We start from the raw sequence: 15,811 nt of genomic DNA on the forward strand, positions 1-15,811 counted from the left end.
TCATCTAGAGAAACTGGGCATGGCACATTGATTTTTCTCCCATTTCACTTCTTATTGTCACACCACTTAAAACCATCCTTTTGTTTTTATCCTTGTTACTGTCATCTAAGAACTCCCAAGTCACTCATTTATTTAACGATCTCTATCTTCAACAAAGCGACCACTTTCCTTGGTCTTTATAGCCTTACTTAGAGCTTTTCATATATCTAAACTGCTTCTTTCTCCTTGATATCTAAGGAGAATTTTTTATTAAAAAGATGCTTCTTGCAAAACTATGTATGCAGTAAAAAGATTAGTGGTTGCCAGGGGTTGAGGAGCAGGAGAGAGGACAAACAGGCAGAACACAGAGGATTTTGTAAAAATTCTTTGTATACTTATAAATACATCCTTATACATTTGTCCAAACCTATACGATGCACAATATCAATAGTGAATCCTCATGAAAACTATAGATTTGGGGGTGATTATGATGTATCAGTGTAGGTTTATCAATTGTAACAAATGTACCAATCTGGTGGAGGATGGTGATAGTGGAACGCTATGCATGTGCGGGGCTGTGGAGATATGGAAATTTGTGCCTTCCTCTTCATTTGGCAGTGAATCTAAATTTGTTCTAAAAAAAATAAAGTATTTAAAGTTAAAAAAAAAGAAAAAAAAACAGACTTCAAACCAAAACCTACCTGAAAAAAAATGTAGATCCAAATTATTGCACAGAATTAATGAAGGCATTGATCTGGTTGACTGGTTACCATTAAACAATGTCCCATTGAATTAATGTATTTATCAAACACTTATGTATTGTTCCCGTATCCCTTTCATGACTCCTACCATACTTCATCTCCCCTAAATCCATCTCTTCCAAAATTTTTTATTCTTCCCTCTTCGAATCCCATTCTATGATAGTAAATTTCCTTATTTCTCAAACCATTAACGAATTCTTTCTCCATCGACTTCCTTGTCTACTGGTCTACCTGTTATACAACCCAAACAAAAAGCCCTGCCTGCTTTTCTCTTTGGCTAAATTGTAGGTGCTGAATTCGGCACCTAGAACATAATCATACAAATTTCCAAGCTTGTTATCACCTATAAACTATAATGTCTAATCTAAACTTAGCCCCCACGGTTATGTATTCTTTATCAACTCAATCTAACCTTGTCACTCTCTACGAATCTTCAAGTACTTCATCTTATCACTCGCCTTCAGCAAATTACCTCACCTTGATTTATCAAAAAAGATTAAATCATCAGTGATATTTCACTGAACTCTGCCATTGGAATAATGAACAGACTGTACTTAAATATCTTTTTTTTTCCTTCCCCTTATAATTACAATAAAAATAATGATCCTTTCTCTATAAATTCCGCTATCTGGTCTCTAGCCTGCATCTCCTCCAAATTTCTAAGACCCCAGGGCTCCTCTTCCACTGATTTTTAGCTTTTCAAGTATTATTATAACTTTTCCTTCTATTCCTAATGTCAGTTTAGTATAGAGCACATGATTAGTTTATTTAAAATACATAGAGTACGTACTCAAGACTATGGATTCTTGGATTCTTGGGAGATTGCAAAAAGCACTGTATTTGTCACAGTCAACAATGACTCTGTCCAGTGGAGGTATCTATTTTCTTGAACTTTTAGCAAGATAGCCATAAATATCATGTCCAAGAGTTTGGATTTTATGATTAGTGCAATGGAAACCACTGAAGAGCTGTAAGCCAGGAAAAGATCCCACCCCACCCCCCCCCCCCCAAGATGATTCCAGTCATTAGACCAAGGGGCAGCATTTAAAGTGAATTAGGTGATTCAGACAAAATCCTATACTGTGGCTAGGTATCTTCAGCAAAACAAATTCATCTTTTACACAAATCTAAATCCACTTTTAATACATGGAAAACAATACTAAAGATCATAACAGGACAGCATCATTTATTATATAACTTCAATGAACTATTTTATTACCAACTTATTCATCAAAAAAGCCAGGCACTCCCTTCTAGTTCTTAAACTCAATGCTATTATAACAGAAGGAGAGGAAGATTTGGGACAAAAACAAAATCACAAGAGGCAAAAATGGAGTACGTATGATGTTCTGAACATCTTGGATTTTTTTTTAATGTAAGTTACTAAATATTTTATACATGAAGATAGAAAGAAAACTCTGAAACAGATATTATATAAAAAGGTATTACATTAAGTAGTAATTATCTGAATACTATAAAAGCTGTAAGTAAGAAGGCATATAAAATTGAAGCTAAAATCTCTGGCAATATGTAACAAAATGCTATTCTCAAAAGAGGCATAATAGAGGAAAATGTTCTTTCATCATGAGGTACATTCCAATCTCCTATAAACTTAGCAAAACAACTAGTCATTTCAGGAATGTTATTATATTAATAGGTTAAAAGTTTCCCTTAATCTTGATATTGTTGTTTTCAGTTTAAAAGAAAATGATTATTTTTTTTATTTAATTAATCAGTAAAAGTTACATTCTGAGAATGAATAATCACAAATAGTTGAACAAACATTTTTGCTTCTTTATAGTTCAATTGAATTACAGGTACCTTGTCAATTATTAATTAATACCTTTTGTTCAAAGATCTTGGAATTTAAGATGGTAATTTAGTATATAACCAAATTTAATAGGTCACAGAAAAAATTTCATACTTTCTATGCTGTTCTCTATTTGAAAAAAAAATTCAAGCAGTTAAAAGTTTAATTCACACGAAATATATATCCCAAGACTTTGCACGCATCCATCCAAACAGCGCCTTTTTCTGCTCTCACTTTCCTCAACCACCCATGAAAATACACCAATGATAGGCAGTTTTCTGTCATTCCCATTATGTGGCTATCTATTTTTGCTAATGCTTTCCAGAATACTCAGAATCACTTATCTCAGTAATGTACTGCTTCTTTATGAATGTTAAAATTCAGATTTAAGAAATTAAAGACTTGTTTATTTATGGTTTCTATAACAGGATTACAAAAGAAAAGATAATTTGTACACAGGGAAATCACTGATTAAGTCCAGTGTTTGTCTACTTTGCCACAAATTCCCTTGTGGGAAAAGTGTGTAAAAGCCTTCAAATACATGGAGACTCCCATGAAAGACATATTTTAAAATAAACAAACATACTAGAAAGGTGATGATTTTTCAAGTAAATATGACAACCCCATTAAAATGCAACACATGTTTTTCTGCAAAAAGAAAATCTAAAAAAGATGAAATAGATGCTTTATATAAAATATTTACATATACAATGCACAAAACCCACTACGGTTAGTAACCTTTATGGCTTTGAAGAACTAGATATTTACATATCTTTCTTTCTGCATGTGCGTGTGCGTATGTGTGTTTTGTATATATTTTTAACAGTTGACAGCTGTTTTAGAGCATACAGAGATGCCAAGCTGAATGAGGGTCTTGATTACTTCAAGATTAGCTATCTAAAGTTTCTATTCATTTTAAGTGTTGTTAGTTGGAAGAGTCATTAGTCACTTCCTTGTCTCATAGAACATCAGCATACATTTACATTGTTAATGAACATTTGGGGTAAATGAATTAATGGCACTTTTAAACATCAATTCAGTCCTAATAACTTTGTATGTCATAGAAATGTTAGGCTAGGATATAAACGAAAAGTCTTTTCAGTAAAGGTAACTACTCATTCCTGCAACAATGAAGGATAAAATTAATTTAAAATATTTTTATCAGTTTTTTTGTAAAGAAAAGCCTCAATATTTAATGAACTAGACCATAGAAAAATATGTACTTTAAAAAAAAAAAACCTATGCTCTAAAATAAGCATATAAGCCAGAAAATTTTGGTGAAATTATTTTATATACTTATAATGCAAGAACATATTCACTTTTAAAATACCCACTTACATAAGTGTCTGGAAAAATAATTTGACTTATTTAATTATGAGTGCTTCTTATAAGTATTTCATTTAAGAAAAACATCACTAGGGAAGGTAGATTATCATTCTTACTACTGAAATGGGACACTAATAATTTTCACATTATTTTTCATATTTAAAAACCCTAAACACCAGTCTTTTTGAGACTTTTTAGATAAAAGCAAATATAAAAATAAAATCACAAAAATAAGTTGTATGGCAAGTTACACTATTTTCAACATAAACCCCATAAAGTCAAGACCTTGTACACTAAAGAAATAGCCACTTTAAGGAATCAATTATTTTTAAAATTCCCAAAACATGACATAATGGTAGATCTGAGTCAATAAATCAACTTTATCAAATATTTAGTGAATTAGTTAAAAATAAGGATAAGGTTTCAAGAATTCTCAAAAACTCCTTTCCTTCTAAGATACTCTATTATTACTAATACTGAGAAAATAATACAGAGCTCTGACACATACACATTTAATAAATTTTTGTAGGGTAGACACTGAATACAATTTACCTTTTAACAATCTATCTTTTAACAATTTCGATGCATAGATCTTTAAAAGTACAACACAAATTTCAATTATTAAAAAAGGAAAAAAGAATCAGGCAAGTCTTTTATCCTGGAATAGTCTCAACTTTTTGGAGGTGAAAAAAATCCCTATAAAATCAACACCAAAAGCTTAGACTGCTTTAAAAGAAGTCTGACAAAGACCATTATGCATTTCAACAGCCTGATGCTGAAATAACTGTTTATGGTTTTTAAAAAATGAATGATAGTGCATTCAAAATTTGGCTAATGCTTCTGCCTATAATTGAAAGTCAATATTCTGTGGTATTCGTTGGTGTCAGAGCGCTGTATACCTACCTATCCATGGAAATGTTCTTAAAAGTTGCCCTGCTCAGCTTCATCTAGAGAACTGCACACATAAATAAGGCAGGCATTGCTAACTGGAGACCCTCTGCTAGGTTTTCCAGCACCCCCAGAATGCAACTGCATACGAAACTCACCTCCAGTCTTGTTTGAGTAACTCGACAACGGGTCAATGCCCACTTCTTGTTCTTCTGGCTGCAGAGGATGTCTGGTTTCAGATAAGGAATGATACATTTTCAAAAGTGGACAACGTCACCTTTGGACTACCTGGGAGATGAAAAATAGAAAAAATATATGACTATTTGTTCTTTCTGCTATGACGGGGAATAAATACAAGACTGAAACAATTTAATGAGCATTACAGACATTAACAAGTTTTCCACATATTCTCAGGACTGTTGTTACTACACATTAGTAGGCATATGCAAAGAAACAAAAAAGTGGCACTAAATTCCATTTCAGGAATTTCTCCCCAAATCTGAATTTCATTGGTAACCATTTATTTACCTCAATGTTCAATCATATTTATTGTCAATAAACTGCACAAAAGTTTAAATCGTAAGTTAAATTATTGTCACATTTGCAACATCCTTTTGTTTTACTGTCAAAAGAATATACATTTACAATAGAAAGTTTCAAAATGTAAGAAATATAGCAAACCAAAATCATTCATAATTATATTAGCATTACTGTTAACATTTCAGTTGATTATATATATATTCCTTCCTGTCCTTGTTCTGGGCATTTAAAATATGTATTTTTTTAATGTGGTCCATCACATTAAACAAGCTGATTATATAAATTATCGTTATTTTCCTGCCCATAAAAAAGTCTATATTAGCACTTCTAATGCTTCCCCAGTATTCCATTATACAGCTTTAACAATTTATGCAACCAATTCCTTATTAGTAAACAGTCAGGATGCCTTCAGTTATTCAAAATCTTTGTGTCGCATCCATGACTATTCCCTTCCTTAGGATAAATTCTTATTGTAATTGCTGGACCGAAACATGTATTTTTTAAAAAATAAAATTTTGTGATACATTTTTGGCAAAATGTGCTCTAGGAAGATTTGTCCATAACAATTCATTTCCCTGGACCTTCATTAACAATGAGAATAGGTAATTCATTTTTTTGTTTGTTTGTTTTTTTTTTTGGACCACTGAGACAGTCAAATCTTATATTGCATTTGTTTGATAACTAGTGAGATTATTGAAGACTGCATATGTTTTCTTTCATATCTGTTTATTGTCTTTCATGGATAGAGTTTATTATTATGATTGTCTTCATGATTTATAAGTATGCTTTAAATATTAAGAATATTAAACCTTTGTCATATGATACATACATTTTTTCTTAGTGTGTCTGTCTCCAAATTACATGGCATTTGTGGAACATAAGCAATTTTTTCACTTTTATGATATACCCAAGTATATCTATATCTCCTTTATGCCTCTGGGCCTCTGGTATTATGCTTACAAAGGCAAGATTATATAAATAACCAACTATATTTTCTTTTATCACTTTGAAGGTTTTTCTCCTCAATTATCATTTCTATAAATACAATTTGATTAAAGATTTTTTAAATTAAATTACTTTTGAAATTTCAAGCTACACTGACAGAAGCAGAGAGTAGGGCAAAATTAACAAGAGAAAGAAGAAAACTTTCATTGCCAACATACGGTAAGAATTTCTAAAGCTATAAATCTTAAATCCATAAATCTAGACAATATCCACTTCTGTATGCAAATCAATCAACATATACCGAATTCTTACAATTGCAAAAAAAGAAACAAAAGGCCCAAAATGAAGTCACTTGTGCTAAGCCCCACATCAGCAAACCAAGACCCAATACCTAACCTAACTGCAGTTTCAGCTTCTCCCAGGAACGTAACTTCTAACCAGTCAACCTGGAATTACTGGTCACCACTATGAGGTAACCCATTTCTGCCCCTATACCCATGTTACCTAAACCCAAAATAATCTCTTTTCCCACTTATGCCTATAAAAGACTTTTATTTTGCACAGCAACTTAGAGCTCCTCTCTATTTACTAGATGGGAGGCTGCCTGATTCATGAATCACTAAATAAAGCAAATTAGTTCCTCAATTTTACTCAGCTCAATTTTTGAGACTATAGAGAAGGAACTCTGGGGAATATAATCTAGTAGCGGATAGTCAAATGCAGATGATCGGTTATATCTGATAAATTCTGCTAATCGAATGAATAGATTAAGAAATAAAGTCTTATACTAAGGAGAAGTACAGATTACCAAACTTAAATGCCTAATGGGGTCAGGCAAAAAGCATTATTAATTACAGTTAACATCTACTGAGCAATGAGAATATGCTAATGAAAACCACTCTAAATGCTTCATGTATACTCATCATTTCATCCTCCCAACAATGCTATGACGTATCTTCATCATCATTTTTATTTTACCCAAGAAAAAAACTGAGGTATAGAGAGATTAAGTGATTTGTCTATCATCACACAATTAGCAGGTGTTGAAGCCAGAATCTGTACCCATACTGTTTGGTTTTAGAGCTCACATTCTTTACTCCTATACTACATTTGGCTCCCATTAATGAACAAGACAGACAAGGTATAAAACAAGGAGGTATAAGAAGATAGGATCTGTGAATAATTGGAACGTCCTTTATCCTGCTTTAACTTTTTCAAGACATGCTAGAAATCCAGAATTTTATGTGAAATCACTTTACTTGTAAGTGTTGGCAAATAATTCAAATTAAAAAAAAATCATGTGGAACAGATTAAACATATTTCAAAATTGTATTTGGCCCATGGACAACTATTTTAATGTAAGATTCATTTTCTCTATACATTTTGTTATACTCAAAAATACAAGAGTAAACATTTGAAAAAGCATATTCCAAGTTAACTGCCAGATTTCCTCAAATTTTCTTTAATGTCTTATCCATGTTTTCATATCATTACCTTAATTTCTTATTTTTATAGTATACTTCCACTGTTACAGACTTCATATACCTAAACTATACAAATAAGGGGATTTTATGTATTCTAATTTTATAAGAAACAGACAAGTGACAAGCAAACTGATATCAAAGTATATTTGTTAAAGGACATAAAAAACTTTTCTATAGCTAAAATATAATACTCTACAATATGAGATATTCATATATTTATTCAAGATGCTCAAAGCTGCTTAATGTCTTTTTGACTCTTTAGAAAAAGTTAAGTTCAAGAAGCCACTTGATTTTAGCTTTAATAATAATTCTTTAGAAATCGACAAGTCAGTGGTAATTCCCAATAACCAGAATACAAATTTACCAAGTACACCAGTCTACAACCATTCTAACAATCAGGCATCCACTATATTCTAATTTATTATGCCTATAGACTGAAACAGAGTCACTGAAATGCTTTTATAATTAAAGCAAACCTGATGAATAGAAACAGAGTTATTTTGAAGAAATCTGTTGCAAAATGTTGGGATAATGTTCTTACTTTTCTTTTAATTATGGATTTAAGTAATCTAGTCAAAAGTAACTTATTAAGCAGGTGCTGCTTTGTTTTCTGTTTTGTTTTAAATACAAACGGCTATTTTAGCTTTCTACAATAAAAACAATATTTAAGAGTGTTGGTTACTGCTATTGTGATTATCTCATAAAACTGTAATATAATGTTGCTTTTAAATGTGAAATAATTTTCTTAAGAATTTTCCAACTTGTGTCCTGTGACTATACCAACAAACCTATATATTTCACTACTACAAAGCAGAACACCAAAGGTTTTAAAACAAATAAACCTATATTTATTTTAATCACTATTATGAATTAATCTTTACCTATAAGTATCAGACTATAAGAAAAATATTTGATAAAAATCCAAACAAAGAATTAAGGAAATAATTTTTTGGTTTGAAAATTTTAAGATAATCACTATCAAAGTCAAAATGGCATAAATATTTTGAAACTCATAGAAGACCATTACATTTCATATCTATATTACAAACTCAGATTTCTATACTTGGTATGCTTTAATCTGCTTTACACAGAAACTAGATATATAGAGAGAAAAATATATAATAACCAAAATGTAAATGACTACTCGAATCCATAATTGATGGATTTCAGATTTCTTAAATAATACTAAGCTGTCTCTAGAATTTTCCTGATTGACAAAAATAGTATTCAAATAACTCTTAAAAGTAAAGGCAACCTTATTCTTTTCTAATTTAGAAAACACAGCAATATACCTTCCAAGACCTGAGAAAGGAGATAGCTCTTTTTTTGCTATACTTACTATAAATAACAGTTTCTGCTTCACATGAACTCGAATTCAAAAAAGTCAAAACTGGTTGTAGAATACAGTGTTACTCCTATCTTGGTTACAGGAAATGACACATTAGGCTAAAATTGCCATTTAAAATACTAAGCTAATCCTAAGGACAGTTGTATTGCCTTCAAAATTCTGTTCTTGCAGTATTAAATCTTAAGATAAAAGTGACCTGTCTGAAAAAAAAGAAAGTCATGTAAAATAGTTCATATTTAATTAAAGAGTAGGAGTTTAGCACTAAAGCTTAGAAAACAGTTTTAAAGCCTATTAAATAAAATTTCAAAATAATATTATTTTTCGTGTAAACTGAAGTAATACAAGCAGTATCTGAGAATTTTAAATTATTAGCATTGTACAGAGAAAACAACAGGTTAGTTGAATAAAATTTTCTCTTTTAAAATGGCATCATATAATCAAAGCCTCTAGAAAAATAATGTATTCCCTCTGAATCTGAAGTTCTATGTATTTCGGCTTGTATTCTTTCACTGTTTTTAATACACAGGCATAGAATTAGCATTCTGAATTGTGTCTTCTAAAGACATCCATATTCAGAAAGCTCATATAAGCATACTTCATTCATTTAAATTCTTGACGGATGGTAAACTTAAAAGTCTAACACTGAAATGACAAAGTAATATTACTTTACATAAAGATATCTCCTATAAGAAAGGCATATCAAAGCACTTAAATGAACTATTTCCAGAGCACCAGTATAAAAGGGGGAGAGAATACAGCATGAATAAGTATCTGTTACAGGTAGCATACTTTTACAATGCTGAGTATAACATCTTGGCTATAAAAGCAAGAAATTTTTTATAGAAGCTATATTTTCAAATTAAAATATAGAGCAATTGAACATTATCTATAGAATTGACAAAAATATATTTTATTTAGGAATGTTGGTAAATTTGACCATGAAAATAATGATGTCTAAAAGTCTTAATTATAAGGGAGAGAAAGAGGTAGAAAAGGAGGAAGGAAGAAAAGGAAAGAAAGAGGTAGGGGTGGGGAGCAGGAGAGAGGGAAGGAGGGAGCAAAAGCAAAAAATCGAAAGAAGTTTTATTTTTAAATTCTACCAATCTTTAATGTAAGAGGGTTACATTGGACTTTAAATACGTTAATTAAGTATTAAAAGCAATCATCTGAAAGTCTTAATATTTAATATTGGTTAGATTGTATATCAAAGTAGTTTTATTATTTATTTACTCCAAACCTTTTCAGAATACTTCGTCTGACAACAGGGGGGTCTGTTTTTCACAAGATAAATGCATTTACAATGCCAAATAAATTATATATAAAAGCATTTGTCTTAATACACGTCATTCAATATTAAATATCACCCATTGGTAAAATCCTGAAACCACACAACTGTACTACTCAAGTGTTGTCTATTAAATAGGTATAAATCTACAATAAGGGTCTATATACTAAGAACAGTGATCAAAAGAAAATTAAAACAAATTTAAGCTTTATGATTCCAGGTTATCAAAACAAGATGTTTAGGTTAAACAATCCACTATAAAAATACTACACTCATAAACAATATACGTAATCAGAAATATGTAGAATATAATACATGAAAGGTCAAAAGTGACCTTAAATATTCTATATTACAAAATAAGAATATGATTCACATGTCACTATTCAAATGCTATGAAGTCATAGAAAATGGCAATTAAGGCCATAAAAAAAGAGAGAGAGAGAGACAGAGAGAGAGAGAGAGAGAGAGAGAGAGAGAAATCAAGCATTATAAAGAGTTAAAGTGGCCTAACACAAAGCTCTCCGCGGCGTAGCCTCATATGGCTTCAGAGTTCTCCTGAACAGATGCTCAAGATGCAAAAATTGGGAAAGTAGCTCAGCCTAGTGACTAAAACTTTTGTTTGTATACAGAGATAAAAATACTACTCTCAATTGTTTCTGCCCCTATTTTATATAGATACCACCTCTATTAAACTACTCAGTCAGGTTTTCATAAAACCAAGGCAACTAACAATTAGGAATTTAGGAAGAATGAGCAATATTTGAAAAGAGAAAACTGATAATAAATAACTTGGCCAATTATATTAAACTGATGATGATACTAAGAAAAAGAAATAAATGGCTGTTCTTCACATAAGTATCAAATCAAATCAAATCAGATCAAATCAAATCAAACATTTTGTTATAAAACAAACAAAAAATCTCCCTTTGGTGCAAACCTGGGGAGGCCTGAGGTGTTTTAGAAGCATACGACCAACTGTGGGGAGAGCCTTCTAAAAGACCATGTGGATCTGACATTTATCCCTTGGCCATAAGTAAGATGTAGGGCTAGAAAATCCAAAGAAACTTCATTAAAGATAGCACTTTTAATTTAATATTAACATAAAAAATACAGCATTTAATAGGAAGTAGGCACTGTTTAGACACTTTTACACTTAAACCTCCCAACAACTCTGTGTGGCTATTATCCCTTTTTATGTTAAGAAAACCAGAGAAGTTAAGTAACTTATTCAAGGTCACACAGTTATTACTGGCGAAACCACCTCAAATGGCAACAATGATTTAATAAATGTCCTAAGAAAAATTAAACCAGGATTTATAGGATAAACTTTTAATTATGTTAACTACAATGTAATGTAAAGAATTCTAGTTTACTTATCTCCCATGCAAGCTTTTTCAAAATCTAGGATTATAAATTTATTAGGCCCTATATCGTTGCAAGGTGCTTTCCCAAATCACCATCTGAGACTACACGCGTATCTGGTGAGAAAAGAAAATAACGAGTAAGCTGTGGACGCAGGCATAACTTACATATGCCTCGACTCGATGAAATCATAATTTATGAGTAAGTCACGCTGAACCTTTGGAGTCACTATCAAACAGCCAAAATGACCTAAATCCCCAAATGCTATGGATTCACATTACACCAATCACTACAGTAGCAAGTGACATCACTGCAGGAAGGCCAACAGCTAAGATTTGTCACCTGATTCTGTCCAGAGCAGCTTGTTACATACAAACATTTACACTTTCCTCCCTCCACAGTTTCAATCATACCTTTTTTCCATACCTAGTCAACTTTGTAAATTCTATATATAAATGAACACTCTACTTTTCCTTTGTGGCCTGGTGCCAGAGTAATTTCTCATTGCTCCTCTAGGGCAGTATCTTCCTCACTGGGATGTACCACAGGAGACCGCACGACAGTATTAAGTAGTAAGTGCCAGTACTTAGAATATGAAGACTCAAGTTTGCTCTATATTTCTGTCAACAGCATTAGTCTAGAGTCTTCTTACAGAGAAAAGTTATGTAATGGAAGACTTCAGGAGAAAGTTAATATTTTTTATTCAAGCATTTGCTTCACTCCTGGAATATGGTGGCTCCTAACACCCTAGTTTTAGCCTTCATCTCTCACCTAAACTCTTGCAATACCCTCCTAACAGCCCTCCCAGCTTCCATTCTTCCTTGCTGATAAAAACACTCTTTATTACCTTCCCAATAAAATCCAAATTTTGTTCAGGCGACATGCTCCTGGAGAGGTATCAAGGGGATGAAGAGTCATAATTGTTCTAAGCCAATCTTGATGGTCCCAATTCCTTGTGCCAGATTGGCTGGAATGAGCCATTCAATGTGAATGGAAGTTGCCCAGAGGCTTCTAGTAGTTTTCCTCTCAATTACCAAGATATATACTCTTAATTGCAATAAATTAATCAATCCTAGACTCACCCTACCTTTAGCCTTCTTGCTATACGTAATAGAATCCTTACTGTATCACCCAATAGAGATTTTGTTATTGCTAGCTGAAATCAGCCTAACATATCTGCCTCCTATAATCTATTGCCACATGATATCCAATGAGATTTTTTTTTTTCATTGTAAATCATTTCTCAACATACTTAGCATAAAATCCAAACTCTTTAAGTCCAGGCCCACTCTTAACCCTCTGACACCATTCTGCCCCTCCCTCAATGTGCTTGACCACACAATACTTCTTTCTATCCCTTAAACAAAAGAGCAGCTCACTGCCACTTTAGGTCTTTGCACGTCTCCATTTCCTTCGCTGAGAACACTCTGCCCCTTAATATCACACAGGTATCTGCTCAAATTCAGGTCAGCTCAGAAAGCTTTTCCTGGAGCATATCTAATGCACTGGCAAATCTTGCTGATTCTTCCTTCAGAATAAAATCAAGAATCGGATCATTCTGTACCACAGTTATCCTGATCTAGGTCACTGCCAACCGTGACATAACTATTTAATTGCCTCCAATAAGTCTCGCTGTTTCTAACCTGGCTGTCCATTTACTCACAGCTGCCTGAGTGATCTACTTAAAATTTAACTCAGCTCATGTCTCACCTCTGCTCAAAACTTTCTAGTGGCTTCCTATCTCACTCAGAACGAAATACACAATCTTCACAAACTGTACATGATCTTGGCCACAGCTACTGTTTTGATTTTAATGCTATAACTCTCCCCCTTGCCACTCAAGCCCTCCAGCCCTAATGGCCTCGATATAGTTCCTCAAATGTGCCAAGCAGGTTCTTGCCACAGGGGCCTTTGTACTTTTCTCAGTTCCAAAACACTTCCCTCAGATATCCACATGGTTCTCTGCCCGCACTGCCTTTAAGTTCAGGCTCAAACGTTGCCTTATTTGTGAGGTCACCCATGACCACAGGCCCACATTCAGCATACACCCTCCGATACTCTTCATCCCATTACCCAGCTTTACTTTTTTTATAACTTTTATCACTACCTATTACCACATATTACGTATTACTTCATCCTCTTATTATCAGTTCTATGAATGCAAAGGCCTTATTTATTTTATTCTCTACTGTATCTCCCATATTCGGAAGGTATATATTATTTTTGTATATATTATGGCCTTCCTGATAATAGTTGGAAAGAGTCCAATAAGGTACAATGAAAGGAAATCTAATTGAATTCAAGTCAGTTATTAATTTAAATCAGTTTTTCAAGAATTCCTAAGGTACATGCCAGGGATATATATTAGCACAAAATAAATGTTAAAGAGATTAGAATTAAAGATATTTGAGAAGACAGATCCCATAAAACACACTAGAAATTAGGTAATTAAGATCTTATAATAATAATCATTTTAAAGAAGTAATGACTGGTCCTCTAGGTGAGAGTCAGCACCAGACCCGGGGCCCTACACTAGGGAGAGAGCCTGAGGCAGCTAAACAAACACTTGGTCTGTGCTGCTGTTCAGCACACGCTCAAATACACAGAACGGGAGAAGAGAATTCAAGTTCCCTGCAGACCAACAGGCTCTCAGATACACCTACACACTTTCTTCTGCCATCTTCACTCACCGCACCCTAAATTATATGGGAAACTGCTACATTTAACCTTGCCCTTTAGCTAGAAATCCTCCCCTGTCCCACGGAAAACATGGAAGACCAAAGACAGCAAGAAAGCTTCTGTGCATTTTGCCTAGCCTATGACCTGTGCTCTGTGAGTCAACCCTATCCTATCCACTTACAGGAAAAAATAACCCATTGCTTGTTCAAGGCTAGAACTAGAGACCACCTCTTAAACACACTAGCACAGTAGATGAGACTGCCATAAGGCCTTGCATTTCAACTGTAAATGCTTAGATTGAGAAATTTCTGAGAAACAAGTAACATTTTTATACAATATAAAACCTTTACAAAGTTAACCACCCATAAAAAATAATAAAATAGTAAGAAAAATTGAAGAAAATAATAATAAATAATGTGCAGGCCAATGATGAGAATATGCTATAAATCAATGATTGAGATTAATCAAATTAATGAAGTTCATGAATAAAGATAACCATTAAAATTTCCAAGTATCCTTATGTACATTAACAAAAAAATGGAATATTTCAATGATAAAAATAAATTTGAAAGTATTTTAGTATAACATCTGGTTTATATTTGACATCGAGTACATGATATCTTGTGGCTAATCTTTTAAGTCAATTTTATTAAAAATACACATAAACAAACACATTGAAGGTATGCTATAACTCTATATCTACTTGTTTTGAAAGATATTTTACTTTTATTTCAATTATCTATTTTCTCTTCAGAAGAAATTAAATTCTAGATAAAGGATGGCATTTTGTAATTAAAGAAATTTTATCTATTTGTTAATCTCATATAATACCTATCTGATGAGTGATGTGAGGATTAAATAAGATCATGTGTGGGAACATATACTAAAGACTGCAGAGGAACCAAGATTCACTGTTGTAGTTTACTGACAATAATAATCAATATTAAAAATTCTTCATAAGACAGCAGATGTATGACTAAATCTTTTGAAGATTACATTGCTAACTAAAAGGTGGTGCAGACTGTAAGTAGAGAGCAAGAACTGACTAGATGAGGGAGGAAGGGTATTGTTGGCAGAGGAAACGTGTAAGGGCTCGGAGGACAAAGTGTACATGCACATTCCATTCAAAGTTGTAAGGAGTCAGGCCCAGGTTAGTTCATGATCAGGCTCAGGAAGAAGACAAAGACTATATAAGAAATAGCTTACAGATCACACTTCAGATTCTGAGCAGTGTTATAAGGGCAGTGGAGGCCACTGAATACTTTCAAGTAAAGAGGAAACATCTTCTGCTGCTTCTCCACATTTAATCTTTCTTAGCTGTACCGAACTGCGTAACTCAGAACTTCCACACATATGGCTCCTCTACCTGTTACTACTATCCTGACCTTCTCTGCCTAACCAATT

At 32.8% G+C, this 15,811-nt stretch overlaps 1 protein-coding gene across 6 annotated transcripts in view; it reads right to left on the bottom strand.

The window, feature by feature from the left end:
• The window catches only part of TBC1D5 (TBC1 domain family member 5), a 463,234-nt gene that overhangs the window by 287,995 nt on the left and 159,428 nt on the right, over positions 1-15,811 (bottom strand). For all 6 annotated transcript variants that reach the window (XM_016129299.2, XM_016129292.2, XM_016129294.2 and 3 more), the window contains one exon: positions 4,923-5,052. In XM_016129299.2, coding sequence (XP_015984785.2) covers positions 4,923-5,019 — 97 coding nt within the window. In that variant the 5' untranslated portion in view covers positions 5,020-5,052. The remainder of the gene's footprint in view (positions 1-4,922; positions 5,053-15,811) is intronic.

Source organism: Rousettus aegyptiacus, unplaced genomic scaffold, assembly GCF_014176215.1.
Source record: "Rousettus aegyptiacus isolate mRouAeg1 unplaced genomic scaffold, mRouAeg1.p scaffold_m13_p_4, whole genome shotgun sequence".
Taxonomy (NCBI): Eukaryota; Metazoa; Chordata; class Mammalia; order Chiroptera; family Pteropodidae; genus Rousettus; species Rousettus aegyptiacus.